General features: G+C 48.9%; 3 protein-coding genes across 8 annotated transcripts; all 3 read left to right on the forward strand.

The window, feature by feature from the left end:
• The first annotated feature begins 5163 nt into the window (after positions 1–5163).
• Positions 5164–15742, forward strand: LOC106866273. 5 transcript variants are annotated; one of them, XM_014899792.2, is made up of 6 exons: positions 5164–6285; positions 8896–9140; positions 9233–9324; positions 9976–11182; positions 11274–11449; positions 15329–15742. In XM_014899792.2, exons 1-4 carry the CDS (start codon positions 5387–5389, stop codon positions 10903–10905), a joined length of 2166 nt encoding a protein of 721 aa, XP_014755278.1. In that variant the 5' UTR covers positions 5164–5386; the 3' UTR covers positions 10906–11182; positions 11274–11449; positions 15329–15742. The 5 variants fall into 5 exon arrangements, with proteins under 5 accessions (XP_014755278.1, XP_014755277.1, XP_024315204.1 ...); XM_014899791.2 differs by having other exon boundaries at positions 11261–15156; positions 15329–15721; XM_024459436.1 differs by having other exon boundaries at positions 11274–15156; positions 15329–15721.
• Positions 15743–18303: 2561 nt separating this feature from the next.
• LOC100843764 (CO(2)-response secreted protease) lies at positions 18304–21989 on the forward strand. Of its 2 annotated transcripts, none has more exons than XM_014898359.2 (10): positions 18304–18553; positions 18766–18964; positions 19062–19214; positions 19328–19439; positions 19524–20070; positions 20162–20265; positions 20423–20671; positions 20772–20886; positions 21007–21220; positions 21315–21989. In XM_014898359.2, exons 1-10 carry the CDS (start codon positions 18503–18505, stop codon positions 21872–21874), a joined length of 2304 nt encoding a protein of 767 aa, XP_014753845.1. In that variant the 5' UTR covers positions 18304–18502; the 3' UTR covers positions 21875–21989. The 2 variants fall into 2 exon arrangements, with proteins under 2 accessions (XP_014753845.1, XP_003567246.1); XM_003567198.4 differs by having other exon boundaries at positions 18305–18589.
• A 1578-nt stretch (positions 21990–23567) lies between these two features.
• LOC100845895 (50S ribosomal protein 5, chloroplastic) lies at positions 23568–24950 on the forward strand. The gene is made up of 2 exons (XM_003567203.4): positions 23568–23910; positions 24456–24950. Exons 1-2 carry the CDS (start codon positions 23679–23681, stop codon positions 24788–24790), a joined length of 567 nt encoding a protein of 188 aa, XP_003567251.1. The 5' UTR covers positions 23568–23678; the 3' UTR covers positions 24791–24950.
• Positions 24951–25084: the final 134 nt, after the last annotated feature.

Consider the following 25084-nt stretch of genomic DNA (forward strand, 5'->3'; position numbering starts at 1 on the left):
ATGGTGCTCCATACAAGGATGGGAGGTATCATGTCCCTGATTTTGATAGAGGTGCAGAGCCATCTACCCCAAAGAAAATGTTCAATAGGGTGCATTCATATGTGTGTAATGTCATTGAGAGATCTTTTGGCGTGCTGAAAATGAAGTAGCGCATATTGTTAAAGATGCCTAATTATTCCCCACAAAAAAAAGATGCCTAATTATTCCATGTATAAGCAAAAATTGATTTGTGGCGGCTTCCACCTATACAAGCCATATCAACTAACAAATTTTTTCTATACATACAAACATGCAACACCATCATATCATCAGTTTGTTCACACCTACTTAGTAAGAATCTCTTCCACATGCCTGCAACTTGCCATCAAGCCATCCCCACTAATTAAGTTCTCTGTACATGCAACCATGCCACATGTCACCACATCATCAATTTGTTCACACCTAGTTAGTGCAATCTCCTCATTAAATGTAATTTTTTTGCACATTGCCATCAATTTGTTTCTTCAACTATATTGTTTCTGCTGTCGATCAAGGCATCACATGGTAATTACATAAGATAGATAGCTACTATGGATAATCATTGCATTTTTATTTTATTTTGTTAGACAATAAAATTGGTGTTTGTTTGTGTTTTTCGAAAATTCGTATGGGTTATGGATGATCATACCAATTTCCTTATCAAGATATTCGATAAATATTTGGTATCATTCTTAGACATTGATTTAGCTTTGTTCATGTCTAGATAGTAAAGAATTTGTCGTTCAGTTTCATTAGATGATTTTAATTTTGGATATCTCTTCGATGCTACTCAGGCCTCACGGCGACCTGGCCAATTGACCAGACCATTGCTTTGTTTTTTGAGAGGGACCAGACCATTGCTTTTCTTTTTCCTTTGAGCGAAAATGACCAGACCATTGCTTTTTTTTTTCTTTTGAGGGAAGGACCAGAGTGACCATTCCTTACGCAGAAAGATTTCAGACCGAAGAAGTCCAGCCCAGCAATCCCAACGATGAAAAACAATGCTAATAGTCCAAAACGGCGCGGTCCGTGGGGGAAACTGGGGATCCTTAATTGGGCCTTGACGTGAGGCAGGTTGCCGGCCCGCAAGCCCGCTACCTGTACGTGCACCCCTCGATCGATCCAGTCAAAAGGTTCGTAGCGTAAAGAAAACGTCCAACGATCCCGGCCGTGTCCAGGTCGGAGTCGGAGGGTAGCAGGGGTCGCTGGCGCTGAGTACTCCATATATACTGAGAGGGGGAGGGCTGCAGATGCTCATCCAAAGCACAACTCGACACGTCTCGATCCCCAGTAGACCAAACCGATCATCCATCTCGGTTTCGGAAACAAATCCACAATACATCTCCAATTCTCCATGGATCCGATCCGACCTGTGACGGTTTTGACAGAAAAGAAAAGGAACAAATCGACAACACATCTCCAGTTCTCCATGGATCCGATCCGACCTGCGAAGAAGGCGCGCAAAGCGATCATGGATAGAGAAACAGTTGGTGCATACGCTTGGATCACGTAGGCAAGGGCACGGGCCAGGATCAGCTGAAGGCCCTTCCCACGCCCACGTACCGGCCGCTGGTGAGCAAGTATGCATCCGATCAGCCGGCCGTGGTGTTGAGGACGCCGGAAGAGTACGCCGCTCAAGCCAGGAAGATGATCGCGGTACTGAATCGGATTACGGGGGACCCCAGGACGGGTCCGGTCAGGCCGCCGCCTCCGCCGTCCAAGGCAATCGACGACGTCAACGACGACTTGGAGAGTCTGGACTGGTCATAGATGGCAGTAGCCTCGATCAGTCGTCGTCTTCTCCAACTACTATTATATAGTTCATCTGTCTGTCGTTCTAGCCTAACGATTTTGTTCATCTGTCTTGACTCTTGAGTCCATGGATTATTTATTATTAATTCCTCTGTTCGAGTCAATGTTCTACCTTCAATTTTGTCACGTACTATCTGCGTTCATGTCCATCGATACACACAAATGAATTCGATCGCTTCCTGTAAAAAGTAATGATGAAATGGTTCATAATTTTTTGAATTTGTATGTTTCGATCTAGGGTTCAAAATATCGGGCGGAGAAAGGGGAGATAGCAACGTCGCTCCTTGGGTCTTCCTAACCATTTTAACAAAAGCTCTGTATCACAAATCTATGAAAATTAATAGCGGCTAATATAGTTATACTTATGTATCTAACAACATAATCTCGATATTTATTGAAAACGTCCTAACATGATTTTTCTTCACCGGCAACATACATGCATCTAGCTCAATTCATCAACCAACTAAATGTACGTGTGTTGCCACGGAATTTAAAACATATATTGCATATATGATTTTTTTAAATGATTTTTGTTGTGTCCGGGGGTGCGAGCACCCCTTTTTTTGTTTAGGTAGGGTGGCACGGGGATAGCGCTCCGAACTTCACCAGTGAGGACTTCGACTCCGATCGTTTTACTCAGGTTCGGGCCATCCGGAGGTGTAATAACCTATGTCCTGCTTTGTGTGTATTGATCGGGGTGGATGTCGCAAGGGAAGAGTACAAAGAGCGGCTGGAGCGGCAAGCTCAGTCCTAACTACGGCGGCCCGGGGAGGAGGGAGAAGCAGACGCTGCTCGTCTCCGGCAGTCAAAACACCAACACTTCTCCTACCTCGAGCTCCCCATGCCTCGTCTAACCCTGATGCCATCCTTTTTTGGGTGGAAGCCTCGGGCCTCCTTTTATAGTTCAAGAGGACACCACAGTGGCGAAGTAGGGCACACGGCATGCGTGCTGCTACAGGGGAACATCCCCGCTACAAGACGAATATGAAGATGTCCTTCTGTTCGGTGGCTTCTGTCCAAAGTGATCTGTACCCGGTCTGGGGTGCACAGAAGCTTTCGGCCTTGTCTGGGCCGAAACGGTGATAGTCCTGGCGCGGCATGGAAGCTGGCCGGTCAAAAGATAAAGGTGAACCTGCCACGCCTAGCCTGCAGTCCTCGCCGGTGATCGTCATACCACAGTCTCGTAGTCCCGAGGACGCCTCTGAACGGGCAGATTTGTAACAGCCCAGGCTCGAGGGCGCTAAAGTGGATGCCCAGTACCGGCTGAGGTAAGTAGTGACGTATTCTCTCCCTGGTCACCAGACCAGGCGCCCCCGCGGAACCTTTGGGCTCCGGGTCCGGAAAAGGAGAGAACAGACATAGGGCTCCCGGGAAGACCGTCCCCGGGATACCCTGTCCTTGGGGTGCCTTACACAGATATGGTGGGGCCACGTCCCGTACTCCTAGGATCTGGGATACCTCCGTATCCCCAGAGCCGACAATTTTGTACTCATATTTTCCAATCTTATGTTAAATAAGAATTTTTGATTTTTTTTGTGAAAAAATATTTAATACTACTATACATACGACAAATAAAATATAATCAGAACATGTATCGCATATTAAATGAGTGACAATGAAATAATTATCTAACAAGTTAGTGAGTAGTAATGATAAGATAGACGAACGGACAAGGGCTGGACGAAAAGCTCGGTAGCCCGTGCTTGTTAACCAATGAGCCGAGCCAGTCACCCATTTTAGCTCGTTGATACTAACAAGCTTAACGAGCGAGCAAACGAGTTTCACCAGCAGCTCATTATTTTTTCATGTGACCAATAAATTCAACAAATCTTTGCAGTCTTAGACGACCAGACTCCAGTAGGCCAACCTAGCGCATCTAGCGATCTCTTTTCCTATTCCACCTTCTCATCTGTCTCATCAACTCCTCATGAAGTCAAGAGACTTACATGAAGTCATGACAAAAATAAATGTCAAAATTTAGCATGTCGCGTGCTTAACGAGCTTTGAACAAACCGAGCCGATCGCAGGTTTCAGCTCATAAAACTTAACGAGCGCGAGTTAACAAGCCCAACAGCTTGTTAGTCCAGCCCAATTCGTTGAAGTAACATTGAACCGTTCCTAGTTGCTGAAGATTCGGCGTTTCCGCTGACGCCAGAGCGACCAAAAGCAAGGGGCAGGGACCGTGCCCACCTCCTTCGGCGATGTAAACCTCCTTTGTTAGTCCTCGGGTTCGGCAAGCTGGCTGGAGACTCCCCCTCCTTCCATTGTACCCTTTCTTATAAGAGATGTAAACCTATTTGCTAATTAATGAAAGGTGTACTTGAGTTCAAAAAAAAAAGAGCGACCAAAAGCAAGGGGCAGGGATCGTGCCCACCCGTGGGTCTAGGCGTCCAACCGTGCGTCCTCTCTCCCCTGAGGGCTTCTTTGGATAATAGCATTATGAAACACATGGATAGGAAAGACAAGAAATTTGATAGGATTGCAAGAACAAAACAAAGGATTGCAAGACAGAGCAACATTGCATAAATAGTCATTTGGGTGGAAAACGGAAAAACCACAAAAAAACTACCTCGATCGGACGCAAGTGGATGTTGAAATTCCTATGGAATTTAAGTGTAGGAATGATCGCAAGCACACCTACCTCGACGAGCTCACCTAGCACACACATGCTCGCTTTCTTCATCTCCCCGTCTTCTCGCCTCGGTCTACTTGTTATCGTCGTCTCCAGCTCCCGCGATGGTAGCGTGTGAGCGGGAGCACCTGTTTGTTCGACAGCATGCGGAGGCGTCCTTCCTGCTCTAGCTGACTCCGGCTCCAACGTGTGTGGATGTCGCATGGGAACTAGATCCACGCACTATGGACGCGAATGCCAAATAGCGCACCAGGAAGGTGTGGATGTCGACTCTAAGACCTAGATCCAGGCATGCTGGGAGATGTGGATATCCCTCGGAATAAAAACAATCTGTGCAGTGGCACCAATAGGTTCTTTCGACGGGGCGAGGGAATGGCCGGAGCAGAGACCAGACTCGTGGGGCGGCTGCTCTGAGTTGAGGAAAATTGCAAGAAGCCTCCGACGACGATGGCGGTCGGCGGCGAAGCTCCAACGATGGTGGTCGCCGGCAAACTCCGGTGACAGGAGTGATCGGCGGCGACGAACTTCAAGTAGTGTGAGTGGTTGGCTGCTGCCGATGGTTTTAGATAAGAAAAGTCAATTCCATATGACATGGAGGGTTGATGCTCAGTTTTGCAGCAGGACCATTTTAGTTGTGGTTCAATTGGTAATGCAATTTCCATTCTTCAATTCCACACGCAACCAAACAACACAATTTGAGAATGTCAGTTTCGAATTCCAAGGCGAAAACCAACATCGAAACTGACCGCAGAATTCTTTTAACCCTCGTCTCATCTCTTTTCCCTCTAGTAGACTCTCTCTGTCTCTCTATCGTGCCATCCCGCCTCGCCATCCCGTCAGCCGTCCCCCGTCGTCTCCTTCCTCTTCCTGCCGCCCCTCATCGGACATTTCCTCACCTTCCCCCTTCCCCTCCTCGCGAAAGAGATGGGGGAATCGTCCCCTTCCTCCCTACCGCAGCAATGGCGGGCCTTCTGCAGCAGCGGGCCGCCAGTTTACCTCAAAATTGACGGAGAGCAACCATACGCAGCAGAGGGGTTAGTCGCGGAGGACTTCTCCGACGGGAAAGCCGTAATAGAAGCAGAGCTTCCATGCGGCAGACTGCTCCTCTTCGACTTCCTGGGGAGGCGCTGCGTCGACCTCAACGACACCTCCAAGAGCTACCATATGTGCTGGGTCGACGCCAGCCATCAGGTCTACGGGAACGCGACGGAGCACCCAGCCCTTCCCCTGCCGCGAGACATGGAAGACTCTTCTTCCCTTCGGCATCAGTGGCGCCAGTTCCGCCGCAGCGGATTCCCCCGTGCTATCGCCATCGACGGGGAGGGTGGTGCCAGGACCGCGGTCCCCTGCAAGGTCATCGACTTCGTAGCGACGGCTTTCGCTATAGGGAAAGCAGTCGTTGAGGCACGGCTTCCAGAGGGCCGAGCCGTCCTTTTCGATTTCTTGCGGAAGGTAATCGTCGATCTTGACGAGCCCTCCAACAAGTCCCCCATCCGTTGGGTGGACAACCAGCAGCGAGTCTTCGCAAACGAACCCGTGCTCGGTATTGATGAGCACAAGGTGACAAGGGCTTTCACCGAAGGCACCTCTGGGCGTTTCAATATCACCTGTATAGAGAAGTGTTTGGTCCATCGCATTGAGGCATTCAAGGCAAACATTTATCCTCAGCCTCTTGTGTACGGCTGGTATGGGGGATTGGTGTCCGATGTGAAGGAGGCAGCGTATGGAAGCGGAGTCGTTAACATAAACAGCACCTTGTTAGCTGCCGGACGCGCACATGGAAATGCGGCTCATGTGTCGCCAATGAGCCAACCCTACGAAAGGTCAGCATCAGAGTGGTTTTTAGAATCACAAATCTGTTATTTACAAACATAGCTTTGCTATTGAGGCCTTGTTTGTGTGTTAATGGTCTTGAGTTTTGACCACCCTGATCAGTAACCTGACCTAACACATGGAGTTAATGCTTTCTTTAGAATATCAATGTCTTGTTTAGAATGTGTCCTAATTTGCCCCTTTTATCTTGACCTGATACCTGCATCATCAATGTTAAATGTCAAATTACCCAATTGCGTATCTTCACTTATATAGTGAGCCCATAAACATACTGTACGAATTCATCAAACGAATGTTAACTTTGTTGTTTTGTACGAAAACTAGCTCATAGCTATCATCCTTTATCCTCCTTTTATAATGAAGTTTTCTAATGCTTCAATTAGTTTGTCATTATGGCAAAGTGAAGTTGCAGAACTTGATCTTACTTAACCAGTACATCTTAGGCTTTGAGTATTAGCACTATTAAAACGGCAACCCATACCCTACCCATTTGGGTCGGGTGTCCATGGGCGCCATTACCCATGGATAAGATTGCCACCTTTACTCTTGAGGCATCTATTAAGCCCAAACTGAGAGTCCCATAATGATGGAACTGTGAGGATTCAGTAATGCTGGTGGATGTATTTGAGTCGGATTCGTCAATATTGTAAGTGGGTACAATTATTTCTTCAGACTGTACCATTTGTAAACTACTGTGTATATAACACAAAATCAAGCATATCTCAGAACCTGGCGGTCCCACAATGATGGTGTGTTAAGGATTCAGTAATGCTGGTGCATGTGCTTGAGGTAGATTTGTCAACATCCTAAGTGGATACGATTATTTCTTGAGACCATGCCTTTTGTAACATAATATAAAATCAAATACATTTCAAAACCTTTGATCATCTTATGATGCTTGCCGAGAGCCCGAGAGTACTCATGTTGATGTTTTTAGGTCACTTTGTATCTGCTGCTCGAATGGATAAGGTCGATCAGTTTTTTTGACGGAAAGCTTTAGGTCATAAGACCTATAGCAACACGATCAGTTCATCGACTAGTTGAAATGAGGTCGATCACTTGTAGTAGTTCAGGCCTCCAGCCAGTCGACTTATGGTTTCATGTGAGAATCGGGTTTTGCCTATCGCTACTTCTCTTGTGATTAGTTTCTGACTTTGTCCCTATCGCTTAGTTAAGATTTAATACATAACTAAGGATGCATACCTGGACACCTGCTGCACCGCTGCTGGTTAGTTTACATTATGGAATGCAGAAGCTTGGAAGCCATACAGAAAACATAAATAACAAGCAATGTCTTAACTTCTTTTTACTTCTGGTGATTGACCTTATGGTTTTATGTGAGAATCGGGTTTTGCCCAACTGTTGTCATGTTCTGGGATTACCATTACTTCCTTGATTTTATATTTCTACTGCATATTGAAAATATATGATATGCTACATCTCTTGTTTTTATTTCCTGACTTTGTCCGCAAGGTTTTGAACCTACCGTTAAGATTAATACTTAACTAAGGATGCATACCTGGACACCTGCTGCGCCATTGCTGGTTAGTGCAATATGGAATCCAGAAGCTCGGAAGTCGTACAGAGAACATAATATAATACTTCAATAACAAGCAATGTCTTAACTTCTTTTCCATTTTGGTGATTGACCTTTTTAAAATAAAAATGGCATGTAGTCATTTCTGCACTTGTGTTGACTTACATATCAAGGTTGTGCTTTGATACTATTATTAGTAAAAGCAAGCATGCTTCCTGTTAATCTTGCTAAGTTCCATTGGTGTTCATATACCCAGTGTACGACATGCTAATTCTGATGACATTACCTCTTAAGGTCGAACTTATGGATTGATTGGATAGATTTGTTCCAGTATGTATGTCAACCAGATCTGATGAAAACAGATTATAGTAATGAATTCAGACATGTAGAACATTTAACAAAAATAAGATTGCTAATGCCAGTAAAGACAATTGTAATCCCAAATACTATCAGTTCTAATTATTGTGTTTCCAGTGTACATCTGACTTGCTATGCAGTAACATCCCAGTATCCCACTAAGAGTTAGGATGCTTGTTTCGATGTTCTGGTACTTATTGTACCATCTGCCATGACTTCCTGATTACGCTAATAAAAAGGATTGGTTCGCCTCCAAAGATTGAAAATATGCTCAGGCTTTGAACTTTCTTGATCAACCTGATATTGTTCAGATGTGAATTTTTTTCTGTATTCTGTAACCTATTCCTCATGATGCATCCCTAAGACATTGCTTCCTGTTTCTTTGAGGATCTGAATACACATATACTAATATGTTGTTACGTTTTATTGCTGTTATACAAATACAACAAGATATGCTTATATAAATACTATATTAGAGCTTTTGCTTAATTAACCTCCCTTTTACACTTACTTGGGTTCAGAATTATCAGCTCCAGACACTTTGGCAAGTCCGATGTGTATGTCCTGACACATTTATACCTATTCAACTGAAAGTGTACACTTGTTGATCATAAACTAATCCTTCAAACTTTTTTGTTACGAACTAGAGCAAAATAGCATCATATGTTTTTTCAGAAGTTTATTGTGCAGTTCTATTATTTCCCAGTGCCATGCTTGCTGAGGTGGATACAAAAGGAGAAGCTCATTTGTTGTTCTGCTCAATAGCATTGGGCCGACAAGAGGTTATCCCAGCCGGATCACTACAGAACAGCCCCACTGGCAAACCCTATGATACTGGTGTTGATAATAAATTTTATCCAAGTTGGTATATATTCGGGAGTGGATGGATGCATAACCAAATAGTACCTCTGTATGTCCTAAGCTTTATCAAAAATCCTGTCCTAACCCCTGGTGCGTGTTTCAAACTTGTGGATTATGGGATTGGTTATGTTTTTTTTTATCTTAACTGACTTCTGTTTCTTCTACTTTAAATTTGCTGATAGGGCTGTCTCCATTTGGCGTTTATGATGAGATCCAGAAGTCCTTGCCACCCTCAGACTTGCAGGCTGTGGAGAGGTGCTGCAACGTATACATGGTATTGGTGTTCCTAAAGTTGATTTCCAACTGTTTAATTATTTAGTTGTCTTGTTGAATTGAATGAAAAAGTGCTCAAGTCTTGCTTCTCTTGTCAATTGTCCTTTGCATAGTAACTAGAATAATCCGTACCGTCAAAACAAGGGTACCAGGAGGCTCTCTTTGATGAATACATGTTCTGCATGAATGCAATTCTTTGCGTGCAAAATAGTGGGCATCCAAATAAGTATACTAAAATCTGCTTGATGCCTCAACCGGTTAGTCAGCTGTTCTCATACCCTAAGTGATGTGGGAAAGATTAGTCCTGATTCCTGACCATGATACTGGATCTTACTACACACATGAAGTCTCTTTTGCATGTACTAGTCAATGTGCACACTAGAAAGTCTGGAATGCAGGTTAATCAAGTTGAAAAAGAGATTGACAGCAGTGCTGGTCCCCTTGTATAAAAGTGACATTCAATCCGTTTAATAGGAGTAACAAATATACAAGGGCTCACAATTATTCCCTGGCTAGTACAAGTTTAAGTAAATGATCCTTATATTGTTTTGCAAGTGTTTTGAGGAGAAGGCACTTTCATTTTTTTGAATGTTCTCTAAGTTAATGGGGCCTGTTATACTTTTAATGATATTTCTCCTTTGTCTTGCTGCAGAAAAATCAGATTAACACCCCACAGTTTGTTAAGGAAAGGCAACAGCAGCCGAGGGAAAGGCCGGACAACAGCTGCAGCATCGCGATAGTGACGCCGGAGGTGAGGACCGCCAAGCGACGTCGAGGAAGCGGAGCCACCGTCTTGGGTCGTGTTCCGGCCGTGGACCCAGGGCGACCCCTACTGAACCCTGACCCTCAATTGGGATCAGTCGACCCTGAGTCAGGGACCTGCGATCCTGGCTTCCATACTCGCCTTCTCTGTCAGCACGGCACAGCCAGCAACCCCTCGCATGGCGTGCCTCTCCTTGCGGAAGAGACAGGGGACTCGTCTCAGTCATCCCTGCCGTGGCAATGGCGTCAGCTCTGCAGCAGCGGCCTGCCCGTTGAAGTCAAAATTGAGGGGGATAGACCCTGCAGGTTAGCAGGTTTAGAGAAAGCATTTGATCAGGGGAAGGCCATCTTTGAGGTGCAATATCGCGGCAGGCGGATGCTTTTTGATTTCTTGGAGAAGCGCTGCGTCAACCTTGACGACCCCAGCAAGAACTACCGCATGCGCTGGACTGACAGACGCCGTAAGGTCTACTGGAACACAACTGAACCTGCAGCTGACTCATCAGCTTCATCCCTGCGGCAGCAGTGGGATGAGTTCTGCCGCAGCGGACCTCCCACAAGTATCTCTGTCAAACTGAAGGGTGACACCAGGTTCATTCCCCGCGCCACGATCGATTCAATAGCGGCCACCTTCACAGAAAAAATAGCAATTGTCGAGGTACAGATTATGCCCAGTGGACAAAGGGTTCTGTTTGTTTTTTTAAGAAAAGTGATCATTGATCTTGATGAACCTTTCAAGAAATGGAACATTTCATGGGTGACAAAGATAATTGGTTCTTCACGAACCAACCTATTCTATGGACCGATGAGCAAATGGTGAGAAATGCCTTCACTGAGGGCACCTGTGGAAGTTTCAAAATCAATTCCATTCAGAAGTGTGCTATTCATTGGCCACACCTTGAGGCGTTCGAGAAGGCGTTCGAGGAAATTATGTCAGAGCTGGATATTAACTATGGTTGGTATGGCGGATTGGCATCTGATGTCAAGGAGGCAGTTTATGGAAGTGGCGTCGTCAACGTCAATAGTGCCCTGTTGGCTGCTGGGCAGGCACACGGTTATGGGATCCATATATCACCAATGAGGAAGCCTTATGAAAGGTTAGTCTCAGTCTGGTTAACATCATAAAGATCTTATTTGCAAATATATATCATGATGGATTTAAACAACTAATTCAGGGTCGTAATTCAGGGCCTGAAGACGTTGCTTGTCCCCAAGCAATGGCGAACGGAAAGCTCTGCTTCAGGACCTGTAAGTCTTCCCAAGTAGAATCCTCAGCCGGGATGCCAGTCCACTTGATAAGACCTTGTGGAATCACAGCATCGCCTTCTTCACCAAACGACGATCCAGAATCTCCTCGGGTTCAGGTGCGGCCACTGTGAAATCAGGCATTTTGGGGAGATCAGCGAACACAGGAGTATGGTCTGGATTGAAATTCTTTAGCTGGGAAACATGAAACACATCATGGATTTTACTCCCAGGCGGTAGTTGAAAACGGTAAGCAACGGCGCCAATACACTCCAGAATAGGATACGTCCCGAAGAACTTTAAGGCGAGCTTGGGGTACGGTCGATTGGTGACAGAGGACTGAGTATACAGCTGCAGCTTCAGAAACACTTGATCACCAACCACACATACGTGCTCAGACCGATTGCGATCTGCTTGCAACTTCAGAGTTGGTAATTGCCCTGCACCCCTGAATGATCACCGAGAGCACTAGTGTGAAAAGGCATGAATTAGTTCAGTGCGAAGGGCTGAGTTGTTACGTATCCAAATCCGGCCATGGAGACGAACTAATCCATGATTCAGCGAGAAACCAGCCTCATCAGGAGAGTGTACCGCCAGAGACTGCAATTTTTCTGTTGGGCGACAATATCAGTTTGGTAGGAGTTCAACAATTCCTGAATCCACATGGGAGTAGCGGTAGAGAACTAGAGATAGCTTGAATAACCATCAGATGACCAACACGGGATAGAGCCTCCGCAGCCGCGTAATCCCGGCCACGACGATACACAATTTTGAACTGAAGACCCATAAGGCGAGCCATTGCCTTGCGCTGCCAATCAGAATGCAGAGTCTACTCGGACAGAAACGTAAGGCTCTGGTGGTCAGTTTTAAACAGAAACTCGCTACGTTGTAAGTAAGAACGCCACTTTTCCACAGCCAAAAACAGGGCAAGCAATTCTTTCTCGTAGATGGACAATTGCTGATGTTTGGGACTCAGAGCCTTACTGAGAAACGCCACCCGGTGATCTTCCTGGAGCGACACTGCACCCACACCCAAAACGCATGCATCGGTTTCAATGGCAAAAGGAAGGGAAAAGTCAGGTAACCGCAGCACAGGGGTAGTGACCATGGCCTGTTTAAGAGCAAGAAAAGCTGCTGTAACTTGCTCTGTCCACACAAAACTTCTTCAACAGAGAAGTCAGAGGCTTCGCGATGATCCCATAAGCATGAACAAACTTACGATAATACCCTGTGAGGCCAAGAAATCCCTGCAGTTCTGTCACTGGGTAGGTTGGGGCCAGCGCTGCATAGCCTGTGTCTTGCTCGGATCAGTAGCCACAGCACGATCTGAAATAATATGCCCGAGATACTCCAAGCTGTTCTGGGCAAAAGAGCATTTGCTGCGTTTGACCGCCAACTGATGGTTGCACAACTGCAAGACTGTGCCCAGGTGCTCGACTTGGGCTTCTAGAGTGGGACTGTAGACCAATATGTCATCAATGAACACCAGTGTAAAACGACCGAGGCAGTCATGGAGAACAGAGTCATCACGCGTTGGAAAGTTGCGGGCGAGTTCGTCAAGCCAAACGGCATGACATGAAACTGATAATGCCCCTGATGCGTCTTATATGCAGTTTTCTCATCCTCGGCGCGCATACGAATCTGATGGTACCCAGCACGCAAGTCCAGTTTGGAGAAGTAGCGTGTGCCGGCCAATTCGCCGAGAAATTCGTCGATTACCAGCATGGGAAATTTGTTTTTGATAGTCAGATCATTGAGGCAACGGTAATCGATGCAAATATCCATGAACCGTCTTTCTTTTGCACCAACAAGACTGGCGAGGCAAACGGACTCATGCTCGGGATGATGATGATGCCATCAGCTAACATCTGAGACACTTGGCGCTCGATCTCGGTCTTGTGCAAGGGAGAGTAACGGTACGGGTGAGCATTGAAGTGCTGCTCCCCGGTGTAAGGTGATAGTATGATCATACATGCGTGGAGGGGTAAGGCCATGGGGCTCTGCGAACACATCATGAAATTCATCGAGAACAGACACCACCGCGGCAGCGAGCAGTTCTGGAACTGAGGAAGAGGTTTCCTGAACCACCGCCAGCCCCCAGATCTCATTGCCCTGTTGCCACTTGATAAATTGCTCAACGGACAGCTCGTCCTGGAGCAGAGGGGAAGGAGGTGGCACACCTTGTAACCGAATGCGATGTCCACGCTGATCAAATTGGAGCATACGATTCTCCCAGTCGCACAACATTGGACTACGACGGTGCAGTCAGTCCATGCCCAGAATGGTGTCATATGCCCCCATAGACAACACATGCATATCCATTTCAAACGTATGGCCTTGTGTCCACCATTTCATGTGCTTCACCATTTTGTCACATTGTAACTGTTGACCATTTGTCACACGAACAGTAACAGGCGGCATATCCGTCAGAGGAAGCGAGACACGTTCAAGGAACGAACTGTTCAGGAAGCTGTGAGTACTCCCAGAATCGATCAAAATCAGCAACACCTGATATTTTACCAAGGCACGGAGGCAAATTGTATCATTGTCAACTGTACCTGCCATAGCATGCACCGAGAGGTGGTACTGTTCCTCTGCCGTGGAATCAGCTACAGCCAGAATATCTAAAACTTCAGAACTCAATTCAGACTGATGCTCCTCAACGGTCAGCGCATGAACAGTTGCTTGGTCCTTCTTGGCGCATTGATGACCCGGCTCGTATTTATCCCCACGACGATAGCACAGGCCTTGAGCACGCAGATAGTCCCGGAGTTGATGTTCACGCCAGTACCCCTGCCTTTGCCTAGCAGCTCCCCTAGGTTGGTCAGTCAAGTTTCTGAGCAGCGGGAGCCCTCACACCATAGTGTTTGGATGTACTGCTGAATCTCGTGTTGAATCAAAGCTACGCAAATGGCCTGGTCCACGGAAGTTGGCACCTGAGACTCCACGGCACCATGCACCTCGGCCTTCAGACCTCGTAAGAAATGGGACACAAAGAAGTGATCATCATAGGTGGGATGATGCATCACCACCTCATACTGCAGCTCTTCGAATTGCTCACAATATTCATCGACATAGCCACGTTGGTTGAACTGCAGGAAAGCCTTCATCGACTTGCATTCAGAATCGGCCCCAAATTTGCGCTCCACATCAGTGATGAACACCGGCCATTCCAGCACAGCATGGTGAATGTCTGCAACCAGAGTGTTGCCTTCCCATCCATGTGCAATGTCACGGAAGTGAGCCAAAGGGTTGGATGAATGTTGAAGACCCGGAAATAATCCAAGCACTTGTCGCACCACACTCGTGGCTGAGCACCATCGAACCGGGGAAAAGAAATCTTCGGCAGAGGCGTGCGATGAGCACCCTGCAGCTCTGGTCTACCGCCACCATGTGCGCCACCGCCGCCCAGCGCGCCACCCCTCAAGATACTAAGACCACCCCCAGCGCCACCAGTAGGTCTACCGCCGCCAGCACCTGCCTCCAGATATTGCATCTCCGACAATGACCCAGGGGAATGCTCGTGATGAGCCGAACAGGTGCCCTTACCATGAGGATGATGAATCGAGGGGTCAGGATCGTCCTCGTCGATTGAACGCTCCTGCCTCAACCAAGCCAGATCGTGCATCTGCTCTGCCAGTTGGCCCGCCAAATCCTGAAAACGATGAGCCGCGGCATCATGAAGCTGATGGCTGCTCTGGACTGCCTGTGCGGTGAGGTCCATCTGCGCCGTCCTCTGTTTCTGGGTCCTAGCGGTCAGTTTTGGGGGTAAATCTGATGAAAATCTTAAATGGGGTAAAATCTGGTACACCTTTTTCTAAATGGGGTAAGTTTTGAAAATTCCCACTAAATGGGGCAATTGGTGTAAAAAATCTCAAGTAGAGGATAAAAAATGGAATTTGCTCAAACGTTAATCGAGAAATTTATGCTGTTACACTTTTAGTATTTTTTTAGGTGAAGCCACAATAATTTAATATTTGTTATTGCTTTTATTACAGAAGAATGAGATCTGGACCTCGAGTTTTGTTGATTTTCTTTCTGTTCATGGTGGTGAGGGATTGTTCCGAGCTGTGGCAAGAAGCATAGCTGATAAATGAAGCCTGTCTGTTGAAGAAGACAAGAAAGACGACTTGGAGATGTTTCCTGAGGACTGGTTGTAGATAGTAGCCTGGATCAGTCGTCGTCTTCTCCATCGATTAATTCATCTGTCTGTCGTTCTAGCAGAACGATTTTGTTCATCTGTTCGAGTCAATATTCTGCCTTCAATTTTGTCACGTACTATCTGCGTTCATGTGTAACCCACCATCGATACAAACAAATGAATTCGATTGCCTCCTGTAAAAAAATGATGATCGATCGGTCCCGACTCATAATTTTTTTTTTAATTTGTACGTTTCTTATGCCATTGAATCGATCTAGGGTTCAAAATATCACCTTCAATTAGGTGGATCTCAACTAATTGATGATCTCAATGTCTGTTCGATCGGGTCACGCATGCAAGCAAGTGTGCAATGGTCTGGCTCAACTGTGACGTCCCCGAAAACGACGTAGTATCAAATTCCCCTAAAAACACTCTCATTGGGCAAAAACTACATCGTCCGTGAATCACATTAACTAGAATTTAACTTTGGAAGATGGGTTTTCAGATAAGTTTCCTACTTGCTGGAAAAAGCTGGTCCGTTTGGACAAGTTTCCACTGGCCTTGCTAAGTTGCTCAAAGGAATCTCTGTTTCCTTGCTCAGCCGGTTACACTGAGCAGTATCGGAAATACTCCAACCACACCTCTCTTTTTGTTTGTGGTCCTTGACGATCTTTTTGTTTGTGGTCCTTGACGATCAAGGAAGGACAAGAACATCATCAAATTCTTCAGTCTTTTTACTTCTCAGTTCTCTGAGCTAAAACAACCATTTTAAGCGAAAATTCCTAATGGATCATGGTATCCAGGGCTCCTGGTATTCTGTACCTTCGTTTTCCCATCCGATGGCCAACCTAGACCGGTCATTTTCCCATCCGATGGCCAACCTGGACCGGTCCACAGTACAATACCCACTCTATATCGTATAGCCCGGTATTCCGCGAGTCCACTGACAAAGATGCGAGTCCACTGACAAAGATTGTTGCTTTTTCAGTCCTGGTCCGGCCCATTCCTTTTCGCGGCCGCCCAGGATGACAGTCCAATTTTTCAAAAAGGTACAGCAGATACTCGTAGTAGAACCGACGAAGAAGGAGACGGTGGCATGGCCGGGGTGATGCGGGGAAAGCGCTCGCGGTCAAGGCCGTCGGGTTCCGCTACGGTCGCCAAGGTGGGGAGAAATCAAATCAATGAAATTTCAGAGCATCTGGCCGTTGCCGCTGCCGAGACGGGAAGAGGGAGATCTGGTCGTTGCCGCTGCCGAGACGCGCGTCACCGTCGGTTCCAGATGCTATCATGCTGTACCGAAGCGGAGGAGGAAACGGCCGCCACCGGATCTGCAACCGCCGGCCATGGAGGACGAAGAGCCGGTCGGCGCGGGAGGAGCCCATGGCCAGGACACGCACGTCGCCTGCTGCGGCGGCGCCCACCGCGGCGTGGATCGGGAGCGAGGGTGGGGGTACGTGTATCAGGTGGACCGGCCCAGGAGAGGGTCTCGGGGGTTGAGAGATGGACCGGCCCAGGAGGTCAATACGGTGTACTGGACCAAAAGTAACCCGGTATACACGACACTCCGAGAATCCTGGATCACGGGCGCCAAAAATCCGAGTCCCATTTTAAGTCTTTACCCTGTCTATTTAGATTCGTTGCAGTATCAATCCTCTTATCTCCCCAGTCTATAATGTAATCATGTTTCCACTGAAACGAGATGGCAGGCAAGAAATCGGATACGGGGCAGTGATGGAACGGCCGATCTGGAGCGAAAGCCAGGAGAGCGCTGCTGTGAAGCCCAGAACACTTTTGCTCGTGACTTTTAAAAATAGATACATCCATATTTAGGCAAATTTGATGCAAGAATTTAAGATTGGAGGGAGTAATACTCACTTCCCTCCTACTTTCTCTTTACTATTCACCTCCAGGAGTGCGTTCTTCTGATTCCGATCCCCTCCTTGATCTCAGGCCCATTGGAAAAGTACACAATATCATGGGTGTTGGCCGGACCGATCATGAGTTAAACAAATCATCATCCATCGCCATCCACAGTCAATCCCGCCACAAGTAAGATACTACTCTTTTTTTCCATAAAGATTGGTACGGATTTAACCAATCTTTATGCAATGAAGGGAGTACGATCGAAGGAAGAAGAAATGAAAGGAGGCAGTAATCAGGAAAGGAACAAGAAGCACCGAAAATGACATGCCCACCGTTGTTCAGTCACGCTAAGAAGCACCGACACGGCTAGCAATGACGGCCCGTACCTTATCATCAGCATGTGCACATGTGCTGTTAACAACGGAAACAGTGTACACGGTAACAAATTCTTGGCCGATTTTACCGTCCAATCATTTTCTTGTGATAATGCAGTAGTATCCTTCCAACGTTAAGTTATCTTCCTGATCAGACGTCGCTTGCCAGGATCAACATAAATAGCAAAATCCAATCCCTTACTTGTAAGCTATAGGCATGTGCATTGATCCATTGACACTAGCTAAGCTTCAGAGGGAAGCGTCGAAACCCTTTATTTTTGTTACGTCGGGTTCACTGGAACAGCATGGGTAAGTACACGAGGTCTGGAAAGCGAGGGCTCCATCGATCGTCTCCACCGGTGAGAGTGGCAGGCAGAGCACATATACCAATCCTCTGTGCCAAGCAATCTCATCCATCTCAGGCAAGAAAAGAAAAGAAAAGAACAATAATCTGCGCTGCATTTGGATATCATTTCGGACTTGCACGTGGCCGATCAGGTGACAGACGGCGACGACGACAGAATAATGTCCGTGAGAAGTTTCTATCCACTGTGCGAGCTTAAAGCGGCAGCACCAGAGAAAAAAGAAGATAAAGAGAGACCAGCCAAGCCAGCCAGTGTTTGGATGAATCGGATACTTTCGGTACTATTAATGTAAGATGACGAAAACAAAAAACGGAAGAAAGAGCAAACTCCAGCTACAAATTGGGCCCCGTGCATGCTTCAAACCATCACATCGATCACTCACTCCATCAGCAGGAGATCGACCAGGAGTTGGTCGACCAATTGGTATCCATGGTGAACCGCGCGCACTTCGTCATCCTCGTCCTCGCCTACCGCCTCCTGGTATCCCTCTCAGCCGAAGCACAGCAGTCCAAAGAGGTAGTCGTAGCAGAATTATTGCTGTTGGATTTGCGCATGCACGCATCTCTCTGAAATGCAAGAATCGAAGTACTCTTTCTTGTTGCGTACTTGCGTATACGGCGAGTTGTTGGAAATGTTATCCTGGTAATTTTGTTTCCTAAAACTAATGTCGGGTCTATCTGCAATCGGTGCAGTCGTATGTCGTCTACATGGGTGGAGGCGGCGGCCGCGACGCGGAGGCTGCGCGGGCGGCCCACCTGCAGATGCTGTCGTCCGTGGCGCCGATGAGCGGCGAGGAGGAGCGGGCGTCGTCCACGCTGACGCACAGCTACCACCACGCGTTCGAGGGGTTCGCCGCCGAGCTCACCGTGGAGGAGGCCGCCGCGCTGGCCGGTTCGATCGGCTCCCACGTCCGTTATTTATTTTGTTGATTAGCTTGCGGTGATTAATGCTGGGTTTTTGTTGGGTTCTTGCATTACTGGATGTGCAGCGCACGAGCGGGTGGTTTCGGTGTTCCGGGACCGCACGCTGCAGCTGCACACGACGCGGTCGTGGGACTTCCTCGACGCGCAGTCCGGCCTCCGGCCCGACCGCCTCGCCGCCCGGGCCTCCGCCGACGTCATCATCGGCGTCATCGATTCCGGTATTACGAATGCGCAGCCGTGATGACTCGTGACGCTTACGCACACACAGTGGCTGCAACTGTTCTGACGCGCGCGCGCGCGCTTTGTTGATTTGGTCTGTCGCCGTCGTCAGGTGTCTGGCCGGAGTCGCCGAGCTTCAACGACGTCGGGATGGGGGCCGTGCCGGCCAGGTGGCGCGGCGTGTGCATGGAAGGCCCGGACTTCAACAAGACCAACTGCAACAAGTACTGTAGTAAACACTTTCACTTGCTTCTAACTTTCTGGGTGGGGAAACTTATCGTGACATTACATTGTGCGCCCGCGCGCAGGAAGCTCATCGGCGCGCGCTACTACGGGAACGAGCCCGGCGGGTCCAAAGCCACCGTCAAACCCCCGTCGACAACCGCGACGGACTCGCCGCGTGACACGGACGGGCACGGCACGCACTGCACGTCGACGGCGGCGGGCGCGGCGGTGTCCGGCGCGGACTACTACGGGCTGGGCCGCGCCGGCCCAGCCAGGGGCGGCGCGCCGGGGAGCCGGGTGGCGGCGTACAGGGCGTGCATCCTGGGCGGGTGCTCCGGGTCGGCGCTGCTCAAGGCCATCGATGACGCCGTGAGCGACGGCGTGGACGTGATCTCCATGTCCGTCGGCGTCAGCTCCGCGTTCCCGGACGACTTCCTCTCCGACCCCATCGCGATCGGCGCCTTCCACGCGCACCGGAGGGGCGTCCTGGTCGTCTGCTCCGCCGGCAACGACGGGCCCGTCCCTTACACCGTTGTTAATGCCGCCCCCTGGATCGTCACCGTCGCCGCCTCCACCATCGACCGTGCCTTCCAGTCCAGCATCGTCCTCGGCAACGGGAACGTCGTCAAGGTACCCCACTATTGGTCTCATTGCACACACCATATACTGCGCTATCACCATTGCCTTTGCTTTGTTTGATCCACGGGCCATGGCATGTCAGGGCATCGGCATAAACTTCTCCAACCAGAGCCTGGGCGGAGAGCACTACCCTCTGGTGTTCGGGGCACAGGCGGTAGGCCGGTACACGCCGGTGGCGGAGGCAAGGTACGTACTCCCTCCGTTCCATAAAGGTTGGCACGGATTTGAACTCAGTTCAAATCCGTGCCAACCTTTATGGCACGGAGGTAGTAGTATACATACTCCATGAATGGCTAGCTGCAAATTGGTCGAAACTGATTGGTGTCGCCAAGTGCATTTGCAGCAACTGTTATCCGGGATCGCTGGACCCGGAGAAGGTGCGTGGGAAGATCGTGGTGTGCGTGGGCAGTACGGGCACGATGATGGCGTCGCGGCGGGTGAAGAAGGTGGTCGCCGAGGGGAGCGGAGCGAGCGGGCTGGTGCTCATCGACGACGCCAAGATGGACGAGCCGTACGACGCCGGCAGCTTCGCCTTCTCCCAGGTGGGCAGCCACGTCGGGGCGCAGATCCTCGACTACATCAACTCCACCAAGTGAGTAGCCAAATACTGCACTCGAATTTTAAACTGGACTTGTCAGTAATGTAATGTCACGTTCGGTCACGTTTATACGGTTCATCTTTCGCTGATTCAGGAACCCGACGGCCGTGATCCTTCCGACCGAGGACGTCAACGAGTTCAAGCCGGCACCGACAGTGGCGTCCTTCTCGGCGCGTGGCCCTGGCGGGCTCACTGAATCCATCCTCAAGGTAAAACTGATGAATTCTCTGTCGTTTTAAAGCAAAAAAGAGCAATGATTAGCCCTGTCGAAGGGCGATTCAGCTGGCATTGGTAGCTCTGAATTTCTGATGGCGGTATTTGGGTGGCAGCCTGACTTGATGGCGCCCGGGGTGAGCATCCTTGCCGCCTGGGTGCCGCCGCCGAACCCGGCGGTCGTGCCCGCCGGCAAGAAACCGTCTGCCTTCGCCTTCCTGTCCGGCACCTCCATGGCCTGCCCCCACGTCGCCGGCGCCGGCGCTTTCCTCAAGTCGGCCCACCCGGGCTGGACGCCGTCCATGATCAGATCAGCTCTCATGACCACAGGTATATTTCCTCTCTACAAATCAAGCACGGAGTACTAAAAGCGAAGGATTTGGGGTTTTGCATTTCTAAATCTAACCATCTTGGTGAATTGCAGCGACGACGAGGGACAACCTCGGGCGGCCGGTGGCGAGCAGCACGGGCGGGGCGGCGACGGGGCACGACATGGGCGCCGGCGAAATCAGCCCGCTGCGCGCGCTCAGCCCGGGCCTGGTGTTCGACACCACGGACAAGGACTACCTCGACTTCCTCTGCTACATGGGCTACGACGACAAGGCCGTCCGCACCGTCTCCGGCGACGCCCGCTTCGCCTGCCCCCGCGGCGGGGCCTCGCCTGACCGCATCGCCACGGGCTTCAACTATCCGTCCATCTCCGTGCCGCGGCTCCTAGCCGGGAAGCCGGTCGCCGTGTCGCGCACCGCCATGAATGTGGGCCCGCCGAACGCCACGTACGCGGTGGTCGTCGAGGCGCCGTCCGGCCTGTCGGTGACGGTGGCGCCCGAGCGGCTGGTGTTCTCGGACCGGTGGACCACGGCGGCGTACGTGGTGAGCTTCGCGAGCCAAGCCGGGGCCAGCAAGGGGTACGCGCACGGCGCCGTCACCTGGTCGGATGGCGCGCACTGGGTGCGGACGCCCTTCGCGGTGAACGTCGTGTGATTGATTGCGTTTGCGTATTCGTTGTTTCCTCTCGTTTTGTTTTGGGGAGATTTTTCTTGGTAATTTTGAGTGCGTTTGATCGATATGAAACCGTTCAATTTTTTTTAGAGCCAAACCGTTCAATTTTTTGTACCTACAGTTTTGAATAAATTGCACTGGAAATCATGGGAGGGCTCACGATTTTGAGGAGATAGCTCCTCTGACGTACGTTCTGCCTGACGGTGGCTGACGTGTGGGACCCACGGGTCAGGCAGTCCCCCACGGGTCAGGCGCAGCAGCCGTACGTCAAGGGATCCTCCTCCGATTATGACGAGCGAGTATTAGAAATTGTTTACCCAAATTGCAACTTAGCATGGTTTCTAACCGAGCGATTGCTCACGCTTGTGTTGGGATTTGGACAACACAACAATCCTCTCAATTTGTAATGAACTTTGAGAATAGTTTGAAACTAACAAGTAATCAACGGAATAAACACAATCACATGCAAAAGTGACTCGACCGGTCCACGCAACGTCCACTATGAGCAAATGGGTACAAGAGTCTCTCTAGAGCATCTAGAGATGTACAACACACTTAGCACGTTACAGACCGATGATTACAACAACAAACATGCGAGGCAGAATCACAACAAAGCAGAGTTAACACAACTTCTATCCCCTTCGGTATTCTGTCAACTGTTCTAAACGGTTGATCCAAACAGCACCAAATTTGGCAGACAAAAAGATCCACGAGTTCCCAACAAGCCCTCCAAATTTCAGCTCAATCAGACATCGTTTGCCTACAAAAACTATTCGTCTACCAAAACTACTCTGTTGTGAAACTGCAATAAAAAAGCTGACGAAATCACTCTCAAATCTGATGCTCCTCTGACCCAACACTCAAACCACCCAACCAGATCGAAGTACCCAAAGTAAGAAACAAGCTCACCAAGTTTGGAGCCAATCCAAACACATTTGAACCTTCGATCACCGATTTGAAGACAACGGAGTCACCAATCTGAACAGAAATCACCTCTTGCTTCTTCTTCCTCTCTTCTCACATGTGGTAGGGTTTTCTTTACTCTCGTTCTACAACAAGGAGCAATCTCAGCCGTTATATGGGGTTGAGATCAACGGTTCACGTGAGTTGGGCTTCATTTGGGTTGCATCTCACCACCTCCATGTGGAGGGATCAACCCAACAGCTTGTCCTCTTGTGCACACACGGTGCAAATGCGGAACGGTAGAAGTGTTGAAGTGCGGAGTAGCGACCAACCCGTCTAGCTGGCCAACACCGAAAGGTGGGTAGGTTTTTAGATTTGGCGATATGTCTGTTTGAGGATTTAGAAGAAAGTGCGAAGTGCAGCAGTTAATCGAGGAGTATGAGACTATGAGAATGGAGCAAATGATTCAATTTTCAGGGATCGAAGATCCTCGGGGAAACTCAGAGGATGGAAAGAGAGATGGGATGGTGCATTTTTGGGCTCCATGCTTGAATACCTTTGAGTTTATGAGACTCGACCGCGGGTTCGAATTGAACTAGAAGTGTCATTTATATCCATAATTAAACGGAATAATAATGATTTGCAAAAATAACAAAGAGAAGTGAAAAATACACAAAGAGCAAAGAGATAGTGAGATGGGAAGTGCGCGCGCGCGTAGACTTGCCTCCGCTACACACTGACACGGGGACCGCCCATTTGAAGCTGTAGATTACACCTAATCGCTGCCTTATCCCTTCCCTCTATCCCTTCCCTCTCCGTTCCCCCAAACTCTCTGCTCCCAGTGCGCCACTCGACTTCCGCTCCTGCGCCGAGGGGATCCGCCATGGAGCTCTCCCTCCTCAACCCCACAATGCACCACCACGGCATCGCAGGGAAGGCGGCCTCCCACCTCCCCGAACGCCGGGTCTTTTCCGCCGTCCGCTTCCCCGTGAGGGCCTCCGCCGAGTTCTCCGGGTGCCTACTCTACAATGTTTCCTTCCTTGCCTCCCCCTTTTCTCCTCCTCGTGCCCGAGCTCTCTCCGCCTCCGTCGACAACAATGCCGTTCCACACGCCGGTAAGCTGCCCTCATGCCTCCGCCTCCCTGGCAGAGTGCGCTGTCGTCGGTTCGTTGAGGGTCCATAGGTGAAGTACCTAACTAGGTCATCCCTGTCGCTAATCTGATAGAGAAATCGACGGAGGAATTAGTTTGGGCGTGTGCAGATTGGGTTGTGGTATTCTTGCTGCTCGAGGATGGGGATATTTTGTTGCGGAATTTCATCAAACATCTTGTCTGCAGCAATTTCATCAAACACTTTGCCTCAATTAGGTGCTGTAAAAATCATTGGAGTGCTTCAAAACTTAGTGCTATTATCAACTGACATAGAGCTTAGTCCACATGCAATTATGATACCTGTGCTATAAATGAGTAATTGAGTATACCAGTTATACGTTTTCTATACCAGTTTCATCTAATGATAGCAGCGAGCACACTACAATTTGCCACTGTGCATTACATATGCTATGATCCATGCAACATACATGAACTTAGAATTGCAGTGTTTAAAGTTGTGCATGCATTGATCCTACTAAGTGGTTTACTGTTTGTCATTGATGTTGTAGTCTCGAGGCTGCAATGCAAGAATTCTGCCTCCTTGCCGAGCCCTCTGAATGTAACCAGCCATGTCTCTCTTGCAAAGAGGATGCCGGTACATGTCCAGGCCTCCGCAGAGGCTGGTGCCGCTGATGCGGCAGAGCAACCAGAGAAGCCGAAACCGGTGGCTTCGATCGAGGACATGCCGCTTGAGTCCAAGCAGCAGATGATCCTGGAGCAGAGGGCGCGGATGAAGCTGGCCAAGAAGCTGAGGCAGCGGCGTAAGCGGCTTGTCCAAAAGAGGAGGCTGAGGAAGAAGGGCAGGTGGCCACCATCCAAGATGAAGAAGCTCAAGAACGTCTGACTGGCTGTTGTTCTGTAAACTTGTGTATTTTTGTTCCTCCAATGCTGTCTTTGCTTAACTAATGCATTGGCGTTCATTTTATATGTACAATTTTGCTGTTCTAAAACACATTATCTGTACAATGCAGTTGTTTTTCTAACCATGATGAAGTCTTCTGGCATGTCTACAGCAGAAGATTGACGTGCTTTACCTTTGTTTGGAGACCAGCATTATTGCTAATCTATGCTATAGAACTGCCCGTGCTCTGTCTCAAGCAAGTTTGGGGTTTCTTATGTTACTCCCTCCGTCCAAGGG

This window comes from Brachypodium distachyon, chromosome 2, assembly GCF_000005505.3.
Source record: "Brachypodium distachyon strain Bd21 chromosome 2, Brachypodium_distachyon_v3.0, whole genome shotgun sequence".
In the NCBI taxonomy this organism is placed as follows: domain Eukaryota; kingdom Viridiplantae; phylum Streptophyta; class Magnoliopsida; order Poales; family Poaceae; genus Brachypodium; species Brachypodium distachyon.